The 25,870-nt window shown below is 35.1% G+C and overlaps 1 protein-coding gene and 1 long non-coding RNA gene across 2 annotated transcripts in view; one reads left to right on the top strand and one right to left on the bottom strand.

The window, feature by feature from the left end:
* Positions 1 to 25,870, top strand: part of LOC141572241 (uncharacterized) — an 89,145-nt gene that overhangs the window by 43,972 nt on the left and 19,303 nt on the right. The window contains exon 2 of the long non-coding RNA XR_012497532.2: positions 25,667 to 25,748. This is a non-coding gene — a long non-coding RNA (uncharacterized LOC141572241). The remainder of the gene's footprint in view (positions 1 to 25,666; positions 25,749 to 25,870) is intronic.
* Positions 1 to 25,870, bottom strand: part of PIK3C2A (phosphatidylinositol-4-phosphate 3-kinase catalytic subunit type 2 alpha) — an 86,777-nt gene that overhangs the window by 21,583 nt on the left and 39,324 nt on the right. Inside the window, exons 7-19 of the mRNA XM_019746618.3 lie at positions 24,053 to 24,132; positions 23,853 to 23,916; positions 15,705 to 15,848; positions 13,817 to 13,865; positions 13,524 to 13,734; positions 11,622 to 11,744; positions 10,392 to 10,559; positions 5,706 to 5,817; positions 5,172 to 5,317; positions 3,191 to 3,379; positions 2,604 to 2,697; positions 2,044 to 2,138; positions 1,502 to 1,682 (exon numbers count right to left, since the gene is read on the bottom strand). Of these exons, the coding sequence (XP_019602177.3) occupies positions 1,502 to 1,682; positions 2,044 to 2,138; positions 2,604 to 2,697; positions 3,191 to 3,379; positions 5,172 to 5,317; positions 5,706 to 5,817; positions 10,392 to 10,559; positions 11,622 to 11,744; positions 13,524 to 13,734; positions 13,817 to 13,865; positions 15,705 to 15,848; positions 23,853 to 23,916; positions 24,053 to 24,132 (1,656 nt within the window). The remainder of the gene's footprint in view (positions 1 to 1,501; positions 1,683 to 2,043; positions 2,139 to 2,603; positions 2,698 to 3,190; positions 3,380 to 5,171; positions 5,318 to 5,705; positions 5,818 to 10,391; positions 10,560 to 11,621; positions 11,745 to 13,523; positions 13,735 to 13,816; positions 13,866 to 15,704; positions 15,849 to 23,852; positions 23,917 to 24,052; positions 24,133 to 25,870) is intronic.

A 25,870-nucleotide genomic window follows, 5' to 3' on the forward strand; every position in this document is an offset into this window, starting at 1 on the left:
GTGCATCAAATGACACTATCAAGGAAATAAAAGATAATCCACAGAGTGGGAGAAAATATTTGCAAATAGTATATCTGATAAGGGTCTAGTACCCAGAATATATACAGAACTCTAACAATTCAACAACAAAAAGACAAATTAAAACAGGGCTTACAAAAGAAATTTCTCCAAAGAACATACACAAATGGCCAAAAACAACATCTGAAAATGTGCTCAAAATCATTAATCATTAGGGAAATGCAAATCAAAACCACAATGAGATACTACTTCACACTCACTAGATGACTGTAATAAAAAAAAAAGAAAAAAAAAAAAACACCCAGAAAATAACAAATGTTGGTGAGGATGTGGAGAAACTGGAAACCTCCTACATTGCTGGTGGGAATATAAAATGGTGCAGCTGGATAACAGTCCAATGGTTCCTCAAAAAGTTAACATAAAATTGCTATACCAGCCACTAATTCTACTTCTAGGTAAAGTGAAAACAGGTGCTCAGAAACTCAGGAATATTCATAGCAATATTTTCCATAATAGCCAAATAGTAGAAACAAGCCAAATGTCCATCAACTGATGAATGGATAAACAAACTGTGGTAGTATCTACACAATGGAATGTTATTCAGCCATAAAAAGGGAAGAAGCCATGCTAGAATATGGATGACCCTTGAAAACATTAGGCTAAGTGAAAGAAACCAAACACATAAGGCCACATATTATATAATTCCATTTACATGAAATGTCCAGAATAGGCAAATCCATAAAGGTAGAAAGCAGGTTAGTGCTTATCAGGGTGGGCAGCAGGGGATAGGGATGAGAAGTGAGTGATTAGTGGGCACAGGCTTTCTTTTTGGTGTGATGAAAATATTCTGGATTTAGACGGTGGTAGTGGTTGCACAACATTGTGAATGTACTAAAAGCCAACAAATTGCATACTTTAAAATGGTGGATTTATGTAAATTTGTGTAAATGTTATGTAAATTTTACCTCAACAACATATATACACATTTCTATAAAAAATTTTTTTAAACTCCAAAAAAATTGTATATATACTTAAGTGTATTCATGTGTAAAATCATAAAAAATTACCAAGATGGACCTATAGCCAACTATGAACTACACGGAGAAAATAAAGATGGAAAAGTCTTTATTTTTTATTCTATAAACTTCTTCATTATTTGGATGTTTAAAACATTACCATCAATTCATAGTTTTACTTATACAGTTACAGAAGGTTAAAAAATAAAATAATGAAAAAGAAACTCAAGAGAACAATTTTAACCAGAAAGGAAATATAAGCATGGGAATTAAAAAGCATTGATTTTCTGAGTTAGGTTGTGAAATCTTTTCCTATAGATTTTAAACAACCTTTGAATTCATCTCAAAATAATATAGGTCTAGTTAAGAGTTCTACTGGATGTCTATTGAGAAAGAATAACAACTTGTCAGCACTGTAAAGATCCTTTAATATCAAAATGTTTATGTTCTCTCTTGCGGATACATACCTGTCTAGCTGATCCACTAGCCTGCTTTACTTTTTCTGCTACTCCTCCTAAAAGCTGTACAAGTTTCGTCTGCTTCAAGAGTTCTTCTCTGAGCCCTTTTCCTCCTACCGAGAGGAGAGCACCCAAAACATGTTCATATCGGGTACCAAACTGTGCATCATGCAGGGCATCCTTGAGGAGCCTAATACAGCAAAATGTTTATGTCAGCCACTTCTGAAAACTGGATGAACATCTCTCAAAAATCAATTTAGCAAGTTCAACTTTTGGTATCCAGGAATTTACTTTAAGCTATGTAAGCAAGTAAAAACGTATTCACTATTATAGAGCTCTAACATGCTAAGTATCTTTGCAACAGAGAGCTTTGTTATTTTTTGTTTCATTTCTAAGGACATAAAAAATTTAGCTTCTTTATAATATTGCCTCAATAAAACATCTGTTATTCACAGTAGGAAGTCTAAGTATACCATTTAGACTTTCAGAATATGTTATCTGTATAAATACTAGGAATGGAAATAAAGCACTTAAGAAAATTTAAATCTTACCAATATAAATTGTGTGCTATCTGTATATTTCCCAATGCCCTGGACAGAAGGAAGCGCACTAATGAACTGTTCAAATAAATTTCGTATTTCAATGCCTATACATAAAGGAAAATAAGAATTACTAATGGTCAAACCCATGCTAACTACATTGTTAATATAAAAATATCAAAAGCGAAATTATATAAAGCTTACTCTTGTTGATGAAAGATAATACTGATCAAAATAAAAGAGATGAATTAACTTAGGCTAAATTAATAAAATCAAGCAGAAAAGTATATACCTGGGAGTAACATTCATTAGCTATGTTTAAATGGCCAGAAAAGAAAAATGCAAGAAAAGCTCAAGTCTGGTTTGTTTTGGGAATCTAAAAAGTGAAAGAATTACAATGGGGCAGCTGACAATAAGTAGAAAAAAATAGGCACTAAACCCAAAGGCAATGCACCTCAACATACCCATACTCCAAAAGTATCAAAACCGGAAAGGGTATCCTTTAGCAAGCTCCCTACTCATAAAAACTGGGGGGAGAGTAAGGAGGGTCGGTAACCAAGTAAAAACCTCACCTGCACAAACTGTGGAAGAAGATCCGTTAGCTCATCATCACTAATAGCCTCGATCCAGGTCACAGCTTGGGACCTCACTTCCTGATCAGCAAATCTAGAAGAGTACCACAAAAATCAAGATTTGATGGTGATTTCTTTCTAATGAAGCTGTATTTCCTGAAAACACAATCTCAATCTATTCCTGACAAACAATGCTCAAATAGCTCTTTATTCAAAAACAATGTGCTTCTTCTTTTTTTTTTTTTTATAGGAAGAAAATCTTACTGTGCTGTACAAATTCTCTTATCAGGGAACTGTTTAGAAACCTTAAGCTTATGAAAATTTATTCTGGCCTACATCATAAAAATATAACAAATTATCCAAAATTTACAATCTAACTCTCTCTTTAGGCTAGTTTTAAATGATATGACATGTCTTTTAAATAACCTCAATGAAAAGATATGTTTGTAAAACTATACATTTACACAGTTACATTGTATTGAATTGCTTTCACGTTAAAACAAAGGGAAGTACTCCTGCAACATAATACCTTACTGGAAAAATTGACAGTAAAACAGAGCAAATAAATTCAGTTACAGTTGACTTACTTTGAATCAAGAAGCTCCAATGCAGTCAGAGGCTGTAATGCAGGCCACTGCTGAAGCAATGAGTAAGTTTTGGCAAGATTAACCCATTTCCAATTTGGGGCACTTGCTAGTACTTTAGGAAGGCAATTTGGGTATTTGAGGCAATAATAACGTTTCTCCCACAAAAAGGTTTTGTCTTCTTTAGAAAGTCTGCATACATAACAGAATTAAATTACTTCTCAATGATATCATAATGACAGTTATAGTCTCAACGATTAAAAATACAAAGAAGAAATTTATTCATTTTGGGATAGCCATTTCTTGGTAGAATCATTAATACTAATTTGGAATAGAAAAACGCAATGTGCAGCAAACAGCACTAATTTACCCTAATTTGGGGGATAGAAATCATTCTGCCTTGATAAAAGAGTCTTAGTTATGAAAATTAAGGATAATTCAGTACAATAAAAATTTTTGAGCTCTAACCAGATGCCAGGCACTAGAAATCAGTTGAATAAGCAAAATCCACCCTAACAGCAAGGATTTCATCCATTTTATCATATGTCATATAAGACACAAATGCTATTACAAAATTTTAGAAGATGATTACACAGCTCAGGAATATTCAAAATGAGGAATATTCAAAATGAAAAAAGGACTTGTTTTGGAGATCCTAATTTAATCGCAATGACAAATGTTTATGTGAAAGAAAGACCTCACTACTTTACTACCCATCCATCTACTTGTGCATATAATACATGCACTGAAATGTATTCATGTGGAATACTGAAAAAATCCAAATATTGAATAAAGGTGCAGAGTTAAGTCTCTCTCCTTCTAATCCCCCTGCCAGTGGCAACTGCCTAAGCTTGTATTCTTCCAGAGTCCATTTATACAGAAGTAAATACACAGGTATATGTAGATCCTTTTTCTTTTAATGGTAACACTACAAACAGTATTTTGCTCCTTGTTTTCTTCATTTAACATCTTATTACGTATTAGTACATAACTATAACTTCATTTTTTTTTTAAATTGAGGAACATTGGGGAACAGTGTGTTTTCCCAGAGCCCATCAGCTCCAAGTCCAGTCGCCGTTTTTTTCAATCTTAGTTGCAGGAGATGCAGCCCACCATCCCATATGGGAATTGAACTGGCAACTTTATTGTTAAGAGCTCGGCTCTAACCAACTGGGCCATCCAGCACCCCTATAACATCATTCTTAATAGTTACATAGTATTCTGTTGGATAAATGTACCATAAATTTAACCCCTATTAATGGACATTCCCTATCAGTTTTATAAAAATCTAAATACATGCTGCAATGAGTATTCTTGTCTCCACAAGCAAATATAAAAAGGTTTCCCTGAAGATACATAACTAACTGGAGTGGAATTGCTAGGTCAGACTATGCACATTGTGACCTTTGCAGGTTTTGCCAAATTGCTCTCCAAAAGCTTTTTAGAATTCTGCCAACAGTATAATCCCCATTTTCCTGCATCTTCATCAACATTATATGATGAGACATTTTAATTTTCAACAATCTAATTTTCAGTGATGTGTGTGAAATGGTATCTTGTATTAATTTAATTTTCCTTGATTACTAAGAGGTTGACATCTTCTCAGATGTTTAACAGGCATTGTATTTCTTTTCTGAAGAATTACTTAAATATTCTTTGTCTAATTTACTAATGAGCAGTTGGTTTTTCTCTTGATATGAAAAGATTCTTTATACATTAAGGAAATTAATCTATTGCTATTTACTGTAAATACAGTTCCCAGTCTGTTTGCCTTTTGATCATGTAAAAAGTTTGACCTATACAAATTTCTAAATTTTTATGTAGTCATACAGTCGTTTTACATAGTTAAAAACAGATATAGAAAACTTTCCATACCAAGAACATTGCTAAATCATGAACTAAATCAGGGCATTTAATAAACCATTAACTTGAGCTTTACATTGTAAGAGATACCCAAGCAAAAAACAGAATCAAAGGAGCATACCCAAGTGATGAATCTTTGTGAAGAATATCAAAAAGTTTCTCTTTTATATCACTCTCCAATGTTTCTAAGTTGTGTTGCTGTATAACGCTTCTGTCAACTTGAGGAGTGGTATAAATGATATCAAATGTAGGAGAAGGAAAATCAACCTTAAAAGTTTAACAGAAGTTGATCAAATTACAGCTGAACAGGTCACATATTTATTACATTACCTTCACTGTCTTTGAGAAAATCAATTTTTTTTTATCCATCAGGGTGAATTTTAGATTGAATATTAATGTTTCTTGTCATTTTGTTTAAAGTGATTACCATTGTTGGTAATTCTCAAGAGCACGCGTTACTTGGGATGGGTACAAAAGTGTATTTTACTGTTTCTCAGAAATAGGAAATGGTTTGACATTGAAATTGAAAATAGAACCTAAGATTGAAACAAGATCAATTTGGCTTCTTTAATGATAACCTAAATCATGGTATACATACACTTTTTATAAAGAAATTTAAATTTAAACTTCTCCACATGTCAAGAAGTACCATTACCTGCAACACTATTCTTTCCATCACATATCCTTTCTTGGGGACTGTTCCAGGAATAGGATTTGTATGTGACGAAGTCCAAAGATACAGAAGTTTAGTTCCACATGTTAAAAACCTTCATGAATGTAAATAGAAGAACACCGTGGTTTTCATTTTAAAAATTAATTCAAAACTCACAACACATGGTAATGAATTTGAAATGCTAGCATTGAAACATTTATGAAGCATCCTCTCTCTCTCTCCCCCCCCCCTATTTGTGTGTGTGTATATATATATATATATATATATATATATATATATATATATATATATATATATATATAAAAAATAGCATCTTTAAGAACACATCAGGAGTCACTCTCCATCATGTACTGATCCTGATCCTTTAGGTAAATGTATTGATGTGTGGGGGTTGGAACAAAGGGAAGGAGAATGAATGAACATTTCGTAGAAGAAATGCAGTTGGGGATAGAACACAAGCTGGGTAAAGACAGAGTTTGACCTATACGAATTTCTAAGTTTTTATGTAGTCATACAGTCATTTTATATAGTTAAAAACAGATATGACTTCTATAAACAGGAAGGTGAAGGACAGTCTTTCAGAACAGCCCACAAAGCAATACTTCTCAAGGTGGTAGCTTGGATTACAGAACTGCTCCCTGACTTTTACTCGAAGAACAAAAACATATGCCCCTCAAACCAGTACCCACTTGTGAATGGCACCAGTCATTGAGATGAAAAGTTATATCTGTGCCCTGGACCAAGGTGTCAGCAAACTTCTCCAAAGGGCCAGATAGTAAACATTTTGGACATTCTGGGCCATACAATCTTCATTGTAGACTCAACTCAGCTATTACACTGCAAAAGTAGCCATTAGCAATACATACGTAAACATATGCGTTGTATTCTAACAAAACTATATTTACAAAAAAAACAGGCAGTGGGCTGTAGTACGCTTACACTTGCCCTAGACTATCAGTGTATGGCCTATTTAAATTAAAAACGTTTATCAATAAAGATATTGATATATCTTTGCACAGAAGAAATTTCTGAAAAATAACATGAGATACATAAAAGCAGGAAACTATAAACTTCATTAAGCTTTGTTACAGCAAATATCCTTTCCAAAACTAGATTCCCATCTAAATGTTTTCTCTTATAGGTGAATAGCCTTTAAATCGTTGACACATTATAGTCTGTCTTTTTTAGAACCACTCTCACCCACAACTGGATTTTTAAGGCAAACTCCTATCATATTATTTCATCTGTAAATACTGTTATATATCTCTAAACAATAAAGTTTTATTTTAAAATAAGTACAATACCATTACCACTCTTAAAATAATTAACAATTACTTAAAATTGTCAGCTATCTAGAAAGTATACATCTTTTCCTGATTGTCTCAACAAAAGAAAATTTTTTTTTTACAATTAGTTTGTTCGAATAAGGATCCAAGCAAGGTCCAACACTTGCATTTGGTTGATATGCTTTTTAAGTTATCCTTTAATTCAAGGGACGACAAACTCCAACGTGTCACCTGGTTTTGTAAATAAACTTTTATTAGAAGAAAGCTACACTCATTCAGTTATAGATTGTCTATTGCTTCTTTTGTCTTTGTGACAGAGACTATATTACCTGCAAAGCCTAAACTACTTCTATCTGGTCCCTTTCACAGAAAAAGTTTGCTGACTCTTGTTTTATTTCTCATCTTTCTTTCCCCTGCCATTTAGTGAAGAAACCAGACCTTTTGTTCTGAGATTTTTTTATATCCTGGATTTTACTGATTGCATTCCACTGGTCATTTAGCATGTCCCTGTATGGCCTGTATTTTCTATAAAGTAGTAGTTCCAGAAGCTTGATCTGATTCAGGTTTAGTTATCTGACAAGAATTCTTAATACTTTCTGTTATATACTACTTCCTATTTTATCAAATGAAGAGGCACACATTGTTTGGTTTCTCTCTCTTTCTGTGACGTTAACAAAATCAGTTGATTCCGGTGCTGTCAGTATAAACCATCCACTATAAAGTTCCAGCAAAGCAAATCACTTAATGGTTTTAAGCAGGCACTGATAATCACTACTTAAGTCAATGGTTCTCAACCAAGACTGATTTGGCCTCCAGTGGATATTTGGAGATGTCTGGCGACATTTTTGGTTGGAACTACCAGATGCCAGAGGGTCCTACTGGCATCCACTGGGCAGAAGCCAGTGGTGCTGCCAAACATCCTACAATGCACAGGACAGCCTCTCACAATAATCATCTGGCCCAAAATGTCAGTAGTGCCGAGACTAAGAAACCCTGGCCTAAATTATTTCAGTAAGGGTTGCAAAACTGTGATATTCTAGCATTCCTTCTGTATCTATTAACTGAAAATTTTCTATGAAAAACTTTCTCACATCAATTACTTGGTAACCCTGAGATACAGCTGTAAAGGAAAGGCAGGTTAAATGCTTTATTCTGTTTATTTAAAAATGAGTTAACTCATTTGTTATCAAACGCTGACTAAAATGCATCTAAGTCATTTGGCTTGCATGATATTAACTTCATCAGTTTATATACAAGTTGAACCAAAACATAAATTATTTTTAAAAGAATTTCAAGACAAGATTTCTGATCACTATACTCTAGTACATTAACTGAACTAATTAACACTTTGTTTCTCTGTATGTGATAATGTAAAATCATCTTCCCTTTTAATTTCTGAGTCTTTTTTGAATGCTAAGCCTTATCATTATCTAGGTCACTGCACTTGGCAAAGCTTCCAGCTTAATGCCACGTGCTCACTGTTTTAACAGCAGTGTTGGATACAAACTATTTCATTGTCTAACAGAAATCAACTGCCCAGCACCTCTCTCTTGAATTTTGAAAGAATGTTGTCATTCATCTAAAAATTTTTTTTATTACTATAAAACAAAAGTGGCAAAAAGTGATGGTATATCTCTAATGAAGCAAAGACTCTTGGTGCTTTCAAGAGCAAGGTTTTCAGAACTGAACTTATTTATAAAAATGAATGATAATGGTAACAATTACATTTTACTTTCTCACACAACTATTCCCTGACGTTAATTTATCAAAGACAACTGAGAATACAGTTCCCCTCCAATTGTTGTAGAGTAGTTACGGATCCTATTTGGCAAAAGGTTCTAAACACATGTCATTAATAATCTCTTCAACTGCTTTTCTCTAGTCTTTGGTGGTGTAGTCTTTGGTTATGTCAGGTGTCATATAAAATTTGAGCCCACAAAAAGGTAGAGAATAAAAAAATATTGTATTGCCTCCTCAAATATAGGAGAAATGACTAAAAGAAAAATATAGAAATAAATGCTATAGTTCAGTACATGGGAAAATAATATTTTAAGAACAAAATTTGTGAAGTCAGTGTAACAAAATCACATGATTTTAATAAATAATTCCTAGAAAATCAAATGGTGTTTGCCATTTAAAAGGAAAAAGGAAGTAGAACTAGATTAGCATAATTTTTCATTCTCAGTTTTTAATTGTTTTATTGTAGATTCAATAGATCAGTTATTACTAATGAATCATTTTTCAAACTGTCCAGAGGGACACAATGTTTCAAAGGATATAATCTAGAACAAAAAGAGCACCACGGTATCAAATAAGGTTGAGAATGGCGATACAGGATAACAGTTAAGAAAACAGAGCCTAGAGCCAGACTGCCTAGATTCAGATCCCAATTCTACTGGGTATTAATTACCTGGCTAAGTGCCCCAGGGCTAGTCACTTAGGCTCTCGGTACTTTGATTTTCCCCTCTATAAAAAGGGATAAGAACAACACCTATCGTCATAGGGTTGTTGTGAGGGATATAAGGATATACAGATAGCATTCAGACTAATACACAGCACACAGTAAATACTGTTTGTTATTACAGTAATATTGTTATTAAACACGATAGGCTTGATTGCAGAATTTTATAGATACTTTAGTATGCTAATGTGCAGCTTCACTCTCCAGAATGTTACCATGTACCATAGGAAACTTAATTCAATTGATTTTTAATTTTTTTTATTTAGGACGATTCCTGATGATCTCATGGAACATATTATTACTTAAAATATATAATCAAAATAGTCAGCGGAAAGTCCGGATAGGTTACACTATTCCACTGGCTATGAGTAGACACAAAGCTCAAAAGGAATTCCTTTACCCCTACATATCCATTAGTTTCTGCACCCATGTAGGACCTTTGAAGATTAAAGGGCAGGGGCCCATAGGAGTAACGGTAGATTAGTCAGGCAGTCAGGTAAAGAGAAGGGAATAATGTCCAGTTGTAGACTGTGAAACTTAAGGATGAGAAAGGGATGAGAAGAGGAAAAATGGAGTTGTTTTAGTAATATCAGGGGCACCTAAAAAACCACAAATATTATGTTAATAATATAGTGCTTTACCTAAAAACAGTTACAGAATGAACTGGCTTCTGCTTTTCTCCTGAAACAGTGAGTGGCAAACAATCCTATGAATACCCATATAGATATGTTCAAACTATGGCAGAATAAATAACTTTGGTTCCCTCTGATCTGTGTGTCTGAATTGTCGCCCTTTATCACGCTGGAAAAACTAAGGCAGGTCATTATCTCTTGTATGTCACAGTCCCCCACCCTGTTCTCTAGCTAATTCTGATGCTGCAGATGTGTCCACATTAACTCACTGTCACTCAGTTTCACTTACCGTTTAAAATCAAAAAGAGATAAAGAAATTTTGCCCAAAGCTTCTGGCCCCTTTCTCTGCTTATTAGAATCAGGGGAACTTCCACTGCTCTGATTTAAAATTCCAAAAAGAGTAAGGTGAAGAAGTGATTCCAATGGCAACTGTGATATCTGGATGGGAAAAATGATTCTATGGGGGGAAAAAGGTATTGATAAAAACACAAATTAGATCAAATATGAAGATTAACCCTTTAATGAAACTGAAAATTTTAGGTGATTTATTTGATTTATCAAATATCTTAAATCCTGAGTAATCCTTACTTAAGTAGCAAGCTTGGCTAACATGTACTGTAAAAATTTTAAATAAACACAGTTCATTAAAATTATCATTAAAATATATCATTTCTTTCTTAAAAAATTGTTAATGCCTTTACTTAAGACTTCCAATGTCAATTTCTATGCAAAATAATAGTAGTCATTTTTATTTCCTTTAGGAAAAACTAGATGTTTCTGATTTGAGATGTATATGTGTATACACGTACACATACATACACACACACTGACATATATGTTTACCAATACTTTTTTTTTTTAAGCCAGAAAGAACACACAAAGTCAATAGTGGTCACTCTGAGGAGCCATGAGATGGTATAAAGTGACACTTTTTACCCTGTATGCGTTTTTTAATTATTTGATTGCTTTCACAGACACGTGTTATTTTCATAATTAAAAAAAAGGAAGCCATCTATTAAATGCAGAATAAATAAAAGTTCTGTAATTATCTATCTGCCTAAATAATGAAAGCATTCCCTTAGTTTAAAAACAATATTTAAAAAATATTAACAGTGCAAAATATCATCTTGTACATGGACTTAAGATAACTTTTTTAAAGCTGTTAACCAAAAACTAGGCTTCATATATACAGTGCTACAGAATAAATACTAAAGTAAGCAATGTTATAAAACACCATTTTCTAGAATTATATGTATTTTTTTAACTTGACAAAGTCTTGGAAGAATTAAAGGCATCTCTCTACAATTTAACATGTAGATTTAAAATAGTATTTCAGATTTTTAAATGAGAATTTCAGTCTGTCCTATAGAATCTATCTAGAAGAGACCTTAAAGATGTCAGTAAGAATTTAAGGGGTTCAATGGAAATTGTAATAAAATAAAAACTAGGGTTTACATATGGAAAAAAAGTAAAGAACAGGGCATACTGAAAGAAAAAAAAAGCCAGAAATTTCACTTACAGTTCATCCCATTTAATAAGATAGAAGAAATTCTTATAAGTGCCAACCTTCTTTGATTGAATAGGTTTAAAAAGATCCTTTCCGTTGTGAGACAGGGAACATATCAAGTAGTATTTTTCATAACTGAGAAAGGAAAGAGTTTAATTTCATTTTTATTTGATAATACAAATTAGTTAACTAATACAAATATATATTAGCCATTCTTCCCTAAAAGTGACTATTATCTGGAATAATTTGGCCATCATTCATTTGAACTTATGGAAAAACATCTGAAATTTAACTATTGCAAATTCTGTAAAAACAGAAGTATAGCAAAGGGAATACAGAAGGAAACACGTATCCCTAGCTGCCGGTCTAAGCGGCAAAATGATACCAGCTGGAAAATTTACCTGAATTTTGTGTTCAGTTAGTTACTAGCTTTAGATTTTAGTTGAATGACACTGAGTAATTATTCATTTCTAGGTAAACTCTAGAAAGAAAGAGTACAAACATTATCTTCTGTAGGTACCATTTTCCTTTGCTAAACCACTGAAATAAAGTCAGTTAAGCATATTAATAGTGCATTGTTCTGACTTATACTGAGTCAGTCTTCCCAATCTATTAGAAGGCTTCCATCCATGGGGACAGATGATATTATATTCTCTCATTAGACAGCAATAATTTAGCCCCTAATTGCCGTAAGTACAGAGTGGGTTAGATATAATCAGGCAATCCTGTAGGGAAGGAGTCTTAGGTTCAATCAAACTGTATTCTACCAGTGTTCTAACTTACTGCTAGACGTACACGTAAATCACTTTGTTCATATATATAACATATTAATCATTCTAATTATATTTCAAATCTAATCTCATAGGTTCACATAACACCCCTAAGCTATTTAATGGCTGTTCTCAACCTCATTCTATCTATCCCTCTTTACTTCAGTAATTTATTAACTTTCTATGTTAATTATTACTGCAGTTTTCTGTACTGTCTGCTACTAAGCATTTGTTCTCCTCATTGGGTCCCTAAATTTATTTGTGTATGTATAGAAGACGTGGATAGTATTATCCCTATAACTATTTAAAAGAATGAAATACCTTCAGAAAGCAGCAGTATCCGTTTAAATGCAAGTTCCAGGAGGGCAGAGAGGCTTTGCTGCCTTGTTTGCTGCTCATCCCTAGTAGCACTAAGAATACTGCTCACAGATGGTGCTCAGTAAATATTTATTGAATGAATTAATGTATCACATTCATTATATTATTTTTACGTCTTATCTGTTATCTAAAGTTCAATTTTAAGCAGAATTGGTTTAGTATGGATTCACCAGGGTTTACCTTATTTTATAGCATTAAACTATTATGAAATTACTTCATTTAAAATACGCAATTCAGACTTTTCAGTTTTTATTAGTCATTTCCAAATAAGTTGAAGTTGGCAAACTTTATGGTATTGACAAAAAAAACAAACAAAAAAACAAAACAATAACAACAAAAACCCCACCATATTAAAAAATCAATAGAAGAAATACGCTCTTGTAGACATCAAAGCCTAAACTGTGAACTACTAAAATGGAAAAAAAAAAGTGTTAAAGTCTAGTGCCATTACACTCTGTTACAAATTACCCTGGTTCCAAAAAGGAAAGGCAAAAAGTAGCAGTCATAAGCTGACTAATTTTTTAATCAACATTTGCCCTTGTAAGTTTAGACATATATTTTCCTGCCTTTTTTACATGTAGTAGGAGTAATAGTTTTTACTGGAACAGCTTCAAACATCTCTGTAATTTTTATGAAAACCACAAGGTTGCTGGTGATTTTTGTATCATCCATTTAATACCAAGGTAACAGCGGATGCTGACATTTTACAAGATTAGAACAACTTCTAGGTAGAGCTGTACATATTTTCTTTTAAACGGTCACTTACTTTGATACCCAGTTACTTGAAATGCCATGTGCAGCAAACACAGTAAACTGGAGCTGTTCGGTTGTGGTCCACGCTTCCTTGACGCTCCTGTTACTTTGGGGACAGTCTGCAGGACTCCTCCCACAATCTCCATGGAGTCTGAGAAGATCATAAATTGCTGCGGTTAATTGGTCCAGGCTTACTTGAACAGGATTTTCAGGATTCAGTGAGCCTAGATTTAAAGAAGTCGTTAATATAACTCTTTGAAAAAGCAACAATTACTGATAAAATTTAAAGAACTTAAAAAGACATACCCCTCGATGAACTCTTGCTATTGTCTCCTTTTCCAGACAGTGAAGTCACCTGCATACACACATACAAATTAGTCCAGAAAACTGCCCATAATGTAATATTAAGAGGTTTACCTTTCATTCATTTCAATACATTTAATTATAAATGCAGTATCCAGAAACCCCCTTGCAGGAAAAATCTCCCAAAAGTGTCTGCAGAATTAATAAAACAGTAAGAAAGAAAGTAAAAAAACCCCAATCAAATAGATTATTTTTAGTATCAAGAAAATCATGGAATAACTGAAAATTACTGCAGAATATACAAAACCAACAAAATCTGACTCACTTAGCAATTTAAGGTTGGAAACCCAAAAATGTGAAGTACATTAATACAGTATTTTATTTCCCATTAGTTGCTACACTGCCGTATTTCCCCGAAAATAAGACCGGGTCTTACATTAATTTTTGCTCCATCAGGGCTTATTTTCAGGAGATGTCTTATTTTTTCATGTACAACAATCTACGTTTATTCAAATATAGTCATGTCATCTTCTTCTGGAACATCGTCATAACGTACTAAATGTGTCCGTCTGGCTGACAAACTTAACTGGGGCTTATTTTTGGGGTAGGTCTTATTTTCGGGGAAACATGGTATTAGCATAACAAGGATACTCTTAAAGAAACTACCATGTTTCCCTGAAAATAAGACCTAGCCGGACTGTCAGCTCTAATGCGTCTTTTGGAGCAAAAATTAATATAAGACCCGGTATTATATTATATTATACCCAGTATTATATTATATTATATTATATTATATTATATTATATTATATTATATTATATTACATTACATTACATTACATTACATTACATTATATTATACCTGGTCTTATATATTTAAAATAAGACCGGGTCTTATATTAATTTTTGTTCCAAAAGACGCATTAGAGCTGATGGTCCGGCTAGGTCTTATTTTCAGGGAAACACGGTAGAACTCTATTACCATTTAGTGTCTCCAAAAAGCTCTTGTAAGCATTTAAATTGAGCTCTCCTCCTACTTTACCCAGCAAATGAAATAATGAATAGAAAGCTCAGACAACATTAGGACCATGGTAGTTGGTCACCTCCAAGTGATTTCATACATGTTTTTTTAATTTCAAAGAACAAGCGCATAATAAGAAAAAAGAGACCCAAATTTCTGTATAGCATATGGATAGGCTCTCTGTGAGAATAAATGGACTGAGCTATCTATCACCTAGATATCCGTTGAGGGGCATACCATCAACACAACTTTAAATTTATCACGTCTTTTGTGATCCACCTTTTTTCATCCTTCCAATTAAGAGCTATGAACATCTGTATGAACACAGTCAATTAAATCCCCTTGGAAATACCACGGGGAGAGCTTTTATTAAAAGCAACAGTATGTTAGCAAAAGAGGGCTCCCAACCCGGTTGCTGCTGAGGCAATAAGTCACTATTACTGAAGCTTGTGGGTCTTTCCAACACGGAGGAGGTGCAGTCCAATATAGAGCTTCCCCTACTGGCAGTCATGGACATTTCTATCCAGAGGGAGAAATGGCACCTATTACCATCCAGGTCCTTCATCAGGTCCTTCAAGCTCAGTGTCTACCTTAAAATCCCCAACCAACTCATCTATGCCATAGCTCCTCCTCCACACACCAAAGGTTCAGTTTGGCATCCACCTATGCAACGTCAACTCTCCAAGGCAGCCCATCTCTTCTTAGGAATTCCTCACTTTACCCAATCAACTCAAACAAAAGCCAAAGTTAAAATGATAACATCTTGTCCAGCAGAAGCAAAAGTCTCCCCCTTTAAGTGACAGATGCACTTAAGCACATATTTGCATGTTTTAATAAAATGCTAGTTACTAAAAAAAAAAAAAGTACTCACATCAGCACTTTTACTCCTTGGAAGATTAATTGCTCTCTTGAGCTTCTTTACTGATTCTGTAATGGCAAGAGTCTCAACACCATCTAAAGCACTACAGATTTTTCTTACGGCTTTAATTACTTGATCTACTGCTCGGTGCTGGTTCTTTAAAAATAAAAAGTAAAATAAATGTAAGTATGTGGAATTTAAAGGATCAATTTCAGACATGAAGTTAGAAACTAGACATTTTTGCTATGCCTAAGAACAGATATCCTTTACTCTTTTGTGATGAAAAAGAAAAGAAATAAAACAGCTTTTCAATTATATAGTTTAAAGTAGGAAAAAGCAGACCTGGTTAATTTTCACTTTGCCTGACACAATTATTCACAAGCAAATGCCCTTAATTTCATATGAAAGACAGAAGTAACAGCAATAACAAATTTCTAAATCATAAAAAAAAATTGGAGTTATCTTTTTTCTTCTTATTTGGGAATAATTTCCACATTAAAAACATCAACCCAGGGACGGCCCAGTGGCTCAGGCGGTTAGAGCTCCATGCTCCTAACTCCGAAGGCTGCCGGTTCGATTCCCACATGGGCCCGTGGGCTCTCAATCACAAGGTTGCCAGTTCAATTCCTCGAGTCCCACAAGGGATGGTGGGCTCTGCCCGCTGCAACTAAAATTGAACACGGCACCTTGAGCTGAGCTGCCGCTGAGCTCCCGGATGGCTCAGTTGGTTGGAGTGCATCCTCTCAACCACAACGTTGCCGGTTCGACTACCACAAGGGATAGTGGGCTGCGCCCCCTGCAACTAGAAAACGGCAACCAGACCTGGAGCTGAGCTGCGCCCTCCACAACTAAGACTGAAAGAACAACAACTTGACTTGGAAAAAAGTCCTGGAAGTAAACACTGTTCCCCAATAAAGTCCTGTACCCCTTCCCCAATAAAAAACACAAAAATACCCTCAACCCTTCTCTCCCTCCTGCAAAAATTTGCTATCAAAAACCAAGTTCTTCAGAGGTTGGTCACATATTACTAACACTGAGCTACAGTTACTAAAAGTGAGTCAACTTTTAAGCATCATTTGCATCTATACAACCTTCTTTTTTTAAAAAAGTTTTGTCTGATGAAAAAACTTCTTGAGGACAATCCCTCGGAATTATTCAGCCACAGTTGATTTTACCATGATTTAAAAGTATACATGTACAAATGTATTATAAAATCATTTATCCGATGAGAATGATTTAAAATACTCCTCCACGCCTGCATCATCACTTTAAAGTGTGTATTTCATTAAGAAAACATTCTTATATAATGAATTAATTCATGAAACATTTATGTCAAACTTATATGCCAAGTACTATTAGGAATGGGCTGAAACTCAGTACTGTAACATCCCTTAAAAATTAAAATTTTTCCACCCTTGAGGCTTGGCTACCATAAACTGCATGTTCCCTTTGCCTTCATGCTTCCACGAAACCACCTCATTTTCTCAAATACCCAATTACCCTGCGGTCCGCAGGGCTTGAAGGTCTGTTATCTAGCTCCCCGTTTTTGCTTACTTATATTTCTGCTTACTTTTACTCCTCCACCTTCATGCAAAATGTTTCCAGTTTTGAGGCTCATACAATATTCTCCACCATTTTTTATGTGCCAATTATCAAGTAATTTTCTATCAGTTCCAAGTCCAACCTTCTTCGCTCTACTTTGTGATACTAGAGCTAGATAGACCCTATAAACACTTCTCCTTTGCCAGGTGGCACAGTGTTAGGATTTGTCAATAGAGGGCATCAAAGGGATCCTCAAAGGCAGTAGCATGAAGATTCCTCTTCTCATCAGGGTTCCCTTCCTCCATTTTTCAATTCAGGCCGCGAGGTCAAAGAACAGTGCCAGCCACACCATCCAGCCATGATCTCTCAATCTGACAGTTCTGGCAAGTTTCTTTGCCACAGGCAAGCTGTGTGCTCCTGTGATAGCTAAACCCTCTTCAAAGAGGTTCAATTTCAACTTGGGGTTGGGGAGAGGCTCTTTCATGAGTCTCCAGACTTCCTTTACACTCTACTGCTCCTCAACCTAGAGTCGAGAGCTGCTTTTTTACACCTGTTACTTCTGGACCCCTTAGAGCACAGCTGGCAAATTTTTTTTAAGGTCAGATAATAAATGCTTTAGGCTTTGTGGGCCACACAGTCTCTGTCACAATTCAACTCTATAGGGCATGGAAAGTGACATGGATAATTCATAAATGAATGAGCGTGGCTATGTTCCAATAAAACTATTTACAAAAACATGAGACAGGCCAGAGTTAGCATGCAAGGGTCCTCTTGCAGTAATTAATGATTCTTTAAATTTCCCTGTTCAAATAACTATTAATATTACAGTTTCTGTCTCCTGACTTGGCACCTGACTGACCGATCTGCCTTGCCACTGACATGTAGTCATTTCCCCCACTACGTGCCATATTTTTCTCTGGATATTTATCTGATGTTCTCCCCTGCATCCAATAATAACCCTCAGTTACATAAATGTCCATGTGGAAAATTCACAGCATCTTCAACCCCAATAATGCACCCTATCAGAATCTTACCTACAGTATCATATTGATCACAATCTCCTTTGCTTCCAGCTCTCACACCCTCATTCTGACAAAACCTGTTCTTTGAGCTCAGAGACTTCCCTGCTTCTTCTACCAGGCAGCTGAGCACTTCGAAAGAAAATCTCACAATCATACAGATTCAGCAGTCTCCAATTTTAGCAGGAACCTGCATGGCACTTAACATTCCTTTTACCTGCTCTTGGTCAGCTCTTTTGCATTCCCCTTAGAATATGAAGCCAAACCATCACTCCTTGCCTCAGAACCCCTACTGCAACCCTAACTTCATCTTATTAAAATCAATTAACATCTTATCTCTAAAAAACTAAGGTGAAGAGGATTTAAAACCTCTGTAACTCCCTGACCTCTCCTACTGCCCGGAGAAATTAAAACATATACCCACACAAAGACTTACACATGAATGCTTATAGCAACATTATTTATAATAACCAAAAACTGAATAGTCCAAATGTCATTATTTAGTGACTAGATAAATAAAAAGTGGTATATCCGTACAATCAAACTATGCAGCAATTTTAAAAAAGGGACAAACTATGGATACATCCTCCAACTTATATACTACAACATGGACAAAGCTTAAAATCAGTATGGTATGCAAAAGAAACCAGATATAAAAGATTACATAGGGTGTGATTCCATTTACATGAAATATTAAAGGCAAATCTATGGAGACAGAAACCGGGTCAGTGGCTGTTTGGAGCTGGGGCTGGGAATGTGGAGTGACTGCAAAGTAGCACTTGGAAACTTTTTTTCTTTTTTTTTTTTCACATGGAAACTTTTGAGTGATGAAAAGGTTCTGAAACTGAATTGTGGTCATAATACAACTCTATGCATTTACTAAAAGAATCACTGAATTGTACACTTCCAATGGGTAAATTTTATGGTATTTCAGTAAAGCTATAAAAAATAGGAGTAAATAAGATAGAGTCACTATTTTAGATAAGGTGATCAGTGAAGAGCTCTCTGATGAGACATTTGTGCACAAACCTTAATGAACTGAAAAGGTAAGCCATGCAAGTCATCTAGGGGAAGAACATTAAAAGTAGGGAAAACAAGCACAAGAGTCCCAGTTGGGAAGCATAACTACAGATCAAAGGAGAAAAGGGGTAGAAAGCCAGACCAGAGAGGTAATGGGTCAGAATGCAAAGGGCCTTAACGCCATGAGTAGGACTTTGAATTTTACTGATAATAAACAGGATTTTGAGCAAAAGAGTAGCACGACTTAACATTTTTTAAAGAGTTTATAAATTGTATTAATCTTTTCAAAGAACCGTCTTTTGGCTTTGATTTTCTTCTAATTTACGTTTGCTTTTTCTGCTTATTTTCATGTTTTAAAATAAACCTTTCATTCTGGAATAATTTTAGAGTTACAGAAAAGTTGCAAAACGAGTATGAAGAGTTCCCATGTAACATTAAAGGAAGCTTGGTTGAGTAACTTCTTACATAACCATGTTATATGTTTCAAAACTAAGACATTAACACTGGTACGTTACTATTAACTAAACTGCAGACTTTGTTCAGATTTTACTAGTTTTCCCACTAATTTCCTTTTCTTCTTCCAGAATACAATCCAGGACACCACAATGCATTTAGTAACTTATTTTTTAAAGGTCATTTTGGTTGCCTGCGGAAGACAAACTATATAAAGACAAGGGTAGAAGCTGAGAGACCAGTAAGGAAATACTGTAATCACTGTAACGGACTGAGTAGGACTGCAGCTTTCATAGTGATAAAAAGTGGTCACATTTTCAATGTGTTTTCAAGGGAGAGCTGACAGGAATTAGACTGAATGTGGGATGTGAAAGAGCTTTTTCTTGAGAAATCAGATATGACTTCAAGGTTTTGGCCTGAGCAAATGGAAGGACAGAGTTGCCATTTATTAAGAAGGGGAATTGTGACGAATAGATATGAAGGGTAGTATATTAAAAAATTCAGCTTTTTATATCTTAAATTTGAAACATCAAGTAATAGATATTTGAATTTGGAGTTGAGGTTAAGTCTGGAGATATAAATTGCAGAGTCATCAGCAGATGTAAGGTATTTAAAGACATGAGATTAAGTGATATCACCTAGGATGTGAATAGAGAGAGAAGAGGTCCTAGAAGTGAGCCCTGGGGCATCCTAATGTCCAGAGGTCTGGCAGATAAGGGATCAGGAGGAAGCCACCAAATGGAGAGAAAAGTAGAACCAAGAAGGTGATACCCCAGAGGCCATGTGAGTGTTTCAAGAAAGAAACAATCAACTCCATCAAACATCACAGAAAAATTGAGAAAATAAAGACTAAGAACTTATTACTAGAAACATGACCATGGAAGTCCTTCATGATCTTAAGTACAGTTTCATGGAAGTGCTGAGATTGAAAGCCTGACTGGAATGCATTCATAAGAGGAAGTTGAAGCTGCAAAAACAGACTAACTTTCAAGAGTTCTGCTGCAAGGAGAATAGGGAACTGGTGTGTTTGCTGCAGGGAAATGTGCCTTTTTGTTTCATTTAAGATGGGAGATATAACCAGGGCTCAGTCCTTGAACACTTTTTCTCTACCTGCAATGATTTTCTTGGTGATCTCATTCAATTTTATGGTTGAAAAACACCTCTATATTCTAATGATTCCCAAGATTATTATCTCCAGCCAGACATCCTCCATTAAATTCCAGATTCATATCCAACTGCCTATTCAACATCACTATTTGGATGAATAATGTCATTTCAAACATAATGTCCAAAATTTAGTACCAGATCTTCCCCCAAAACCTGCTCCTCTGTTTTCCACATCTCATTAAAAGGCAACTCCAGATTTCCAAATACTCAGGTAGAAAATCTTGGTGTTACACTTAACTCTTCTCTCCCTCCTTCCCCTCTCCTGTTCTCCATCTCTCCCCCAGTCATTCTCCACGGTCAATCTATCGGTAAATCATCCTAGCATTAACTTCAAAATACGAGGTGTGAATAAACAATACAGTGAATGTTTAAATTTTTAATTATTGCAGTGAAAGACACATTGCCATTAATTCCCCTCAAAATACATCCCTTTGCTTCAAACACACTTATCCCATCGTTGCTTGCCAGTTTCTGAAGCAGTTCTGGAAGTCATCTTTCATGAGTGTCTTTAGTTGTGTTGTCGTGGTAGCCTCAATGTCCTGAATCATTTTGACTATTTGGGGAATAGCCAGAAGTTGCATGGTGCCAGATCCAGAGAATAAGATGAAATGAGGATACACCGTAATGTTTTTATTTGACAGAAATTGCCAAACACCAGAAGCGATATGTGACACAGAGCATTGTCATGATGCAGGATGATTTACTACATACTTTAAAATACACCTCTCAACTGTAGCTCACACCTGACTGACTGCACCAGACAAGTTGAAACTTGTCACACAGTTACTAAGGTTTTGACGCATTGCTTCCCTGCCTTTCCATTGGATGGCACTTGGCAGCAGAATTCACTGTATTTTTTGATCACAAAGGAAAGGCTCCGTGTCACACATCGCTTCTAGTACAGCAATTTCTGTCAAATAAAAACATTATGGTGTGTCCTCATCCACCTTATTCACTGGATGTGGCACCGTGCAACTTCTGGCTCTGCCCCAAAGTCAAAATGATTCAGGACATTGAGGCAGCCACGACAGCGCAACTAAAGACACTCACAAAAGAGGACTTCCAGAACTGCTTCAGAAAGTGGCAAGAATGGTGGGATAAGTGTGTTCAAAGCGAGGGGGAGTATTTTGAGGGAGATTAATGGCAATGTGCTTTTTGCTGTAATAAATTTTCTTAAAATTTAAGCATTTACTCTATTTTTTAATCACACCACATATATCACAGAATTCAACTCCTTTTCACCACTTCTACTGTAATCATCCTGGTCCAAGCCATCATCATCTCTCCTGTTGCTAACAAATCATCTTAATTGATTTGTTTCTACTCTTGCCCCCCTCCCTCATTCTATTCCAGCTACAAAGATCTAGTGGACCTTAACTATACCAAGCACTCTCCTCACCCCCAGATAACCAGATAGCTTCTTGCTTTCCTCCTCTAGTTCTTTACTCAAAATCATCTTCTCAATGAGGCCTTCTCTGACTGCCTTATTTAAAACTGCAATATCACCCTCCTCCTTTATTTTTCTCTATAACACTTATTACCTGATATCACACATAGTTTGCTAGTGTATTTTATTGCCTGTCTCTTCCAACTAGAATTTAAACTCTCTAAGGGCAGGGATTACAGTTTCTTTTGTTCACTGCCAAATCCTCATCACCTACAACAGTGCCTTGTAGTGAGGAGATACTCAGTAAAAATCTATTGAATAAATGAAGATATTTATATGCTGATAAGAATGTACTACCAAGTAGAAATATGGAAGTCATCCTACACTGTTTCTTTGCTCATATCTCATTATCTGTCAAAATCTTACCAATTTTATCTCCTAAACATGGTCTATCAGTTCCCTTCTTTTTAACCTTCATCACACTCATTATCTTTCACATGGACTACTATTTAAAAAACAAACAAACAAACAAAAAAACTTCCTAAGTAATCTCCCTGAAACCAATTCTGCCAACCCGAAATATAACTTCTACAGTATGGCCAGAGTGATTTCAGATCTCAGGACTACTCATGTCACGGACCCCACCCACTTCCTACCCTTAGCTAAAAATACTTTAAATGGCTAGAGCAGGGATCAGCAAACTTTTTCTGTAAAATGACAAATAGTAAATAGTTTAGGTTTTGTAGGACATAGTTTCTGTCCCAACTACTCAACTCTAGGATGAGCACAAATGCAATCATAGAAAACATATAAACTAATGGGTGTGGTTATGTTCCCAAAACATTTCACTTACAAGAATAGAAAGGGGACTGGATATGGCCCCCTGATCTTGAGGATAAAGTAAAACTCCTTAATATGGATTATAAAGTGGTAACTTACATCTGGCTTTCTCCAACGTCATCTCCCAACCTTCACCTTCACACTTCGTACTAAGTGCGTATACTTCCAATATATGTATCATACCTGTGTGCTTCTGTTCACATGCCCTCCCAACTATCTTCTTCTAGCTAACTCATACTATTTAGGATGTGACTCCGGCAACATCCCCCTTGGAAAGCCTTCCTGGAATCTTCAAATTGGGAGAAGTGCTCTTCTTTGATCTCCCCACAAAACCCCAGTGCATACCTATATAGTACTTTTACGATTCCATACTGAAATTTTGTTTATATCTCCTATCACTAGTTTTAAGTTCCTGGTTGGAGGGGACTAGGCCATTCATTTTCATAACTCCAACACTTAACATATAGTAAGCATTCACGAAACGCTTCTGAATTGACTGAAGGTCCTCTTAGTAATAAAGCTGAAGTGAGCGTCGACATCTTGACTAAGCATTATTGAGAAATTTTGTTAATAATAAGTTGGGTCAGAAAACAAGTCATCAAACATTGACATCAAGAATATAGTATAAATAATCCATCTAAAATACTTAATCTGATGACAACACTAATATTTAAAAGAGAACAGAGACAACAATCTTTAAGTTATCATGCCAAAATGTGAATTAAGACTTACTTCAATTCGAAGAGCCAGCTCTACCTGGTTGTGATAAGAATTTAAAAGTTCTTCAACAGGGTGTCTGAAATAAAGAACAGTGATTGTGGCTGAAGGATACTGTATACAAAAATGATTGTTTTATTCACCAAAATAAATGTATTCACATCCCAAAGTTTATGAAGTTTGAAAACCTGCAATGAATACTTTAGATGCCACACCTTGTTATGACTTCTTTATAAGGTTTTTCTACTTGATGCAGGTGTTTGTTTAAATCCACAGGAGTTTCATCATCTTCTGCCTAAACAAACATATACACAAATGTTTACCAAAAAATCAAATCCATTCTTTGGTCTTTCTATTGACAAGTTAAATATAGTTAAGGGTATGATAAATTCTTAAAACTGAAGTGATTTGAATTACCATGTGACCCAGCAATCCCTCTCCTGGGTTATCTACCCAAAAAATCTGAAAACATTTATCCATCAAGACATACCTGCTGCAGTGTTCATTGCAGCTTTATTTACGGTGGCCAAGACATGGAAACAACCAAAATGTCCTTCAATAGATGAATAGATAAAGAAGTTGTGGTATAGATACACAATGGAATACTATTTGGCCATAAGATGAAATAGTACCATTTGCGACAATATGGATGGATCTTGAGATTATAATGCTAACAAGCGAAATAAGTCAGACAGAAAAAGTAGAGAACCATATGATTTCAATGATATGTGGTATATAAAATTGAAAACAACAAAAGAACAAGACAAACAAATGAAGAAACAAAAATTCATAGACATAGACAATAGTTTAGTGGTTACCAGAAGGTAAGGGGGGGGGGATATAGAAGAGGGTAAACGGAGTCAAATATATGGTGATAGAAGGAGAACTGATTCTGGGTGGTGAACACATAATGTGAGATATAGATGATGTATTACAGAAGTGTACACCTGAAATCTATGTAACTTTACCAATACGTATCACCCCAATAAACTTTTATTAAAAAAACACAAAAACTGAAGTGATTTTTCAGAACCGAGACGGACATATTACCAGAATTAAGTATTATTTGTAATTGACTCAGAAGAAAAGTGAATCAATATTCCGAAAGAATTTGTTTTTTTAAATGGAAAATCATGAATGCTTTTAAGTCTAGCTTCTGATAGATAAGTAACTCCCAAAGAAAAAACTCCTTCTGTTCTATATAGAGAATACAAAGCTAAAAATACTTTTAAAGATGGCTGACAGCCAAATGAAGGTGGGGTGGGAACCAGATAGGAAGAGATTGTTTGAATGGCTGCATTTTTTTCTAATGATAATCAAGTTGCCTTCCACCTTAACCTCAATAAACAAAATACTGGTCTCTTCTACCGTAAGTGCACACTATGCAAATACACTAAAGACCATCAACCCTTAAGAAACTGAAAAGAGAAGTTACTAATAATTGCTAAAATGTACTTTTGAACTTTGTGAAATAGTTTTCACCCAGTTGAAATAAATTCTAACATAGGAGCAAGAAAATAAAAGAGAAAGTAGAAATGACTGATATTTTCCCACCCAAAAGTTTTCCTGCATGCTATTTTGCTTCAAACTCAAAAGAAAGTATTGTACTTTTAAAATATAGAATTAGTTTTCATTTGGTGAAAAATAATATATTTTTCTCAATGTGGTACAAAGGTTGATGTAGATCCTTTATTTCCCCAAAACCATATTTAGTATTCAAAATCCTTCCTTTTTCCTCATTTGTCCTTGACTAACCCTGATGTTTTCACACTTGTGTAAAAACTATTACAAATCAAGTTTCTAATTCTTCCACTTTGATTTTCAAATAGGTCTCCAGCTCTGAGTAGCACGCTACCTAAACCTCCATGATTGAACACCTCCCCCATCCGTCCACTGAAGACTCCCATTGAGGTAGGGAGTTCATCCCTTCCAGTCCAACCCAGAAATCTTGGCAAACGTACAAATTGCAAATTAGCTAATTAGCAGAACTATTTAGATTTAAGGAAATGCAATTCAGTTATATAAGGTAAACA

This window comes from Rhinolophus sinicus, chromosome 14 (genome assembly GCF_057876585.1).
Source record: "Rhinolophus sinicus isolate RSI-liver-muscle chromosome 14, RSI-T2T, whole genome shotgun sequence".
NCBI lineage: Eukaryota > Metazoa > Chordata > Mammalia > Chiroptera > Rhinolophidae > Rhinolophus > Rhinolophus sinicus.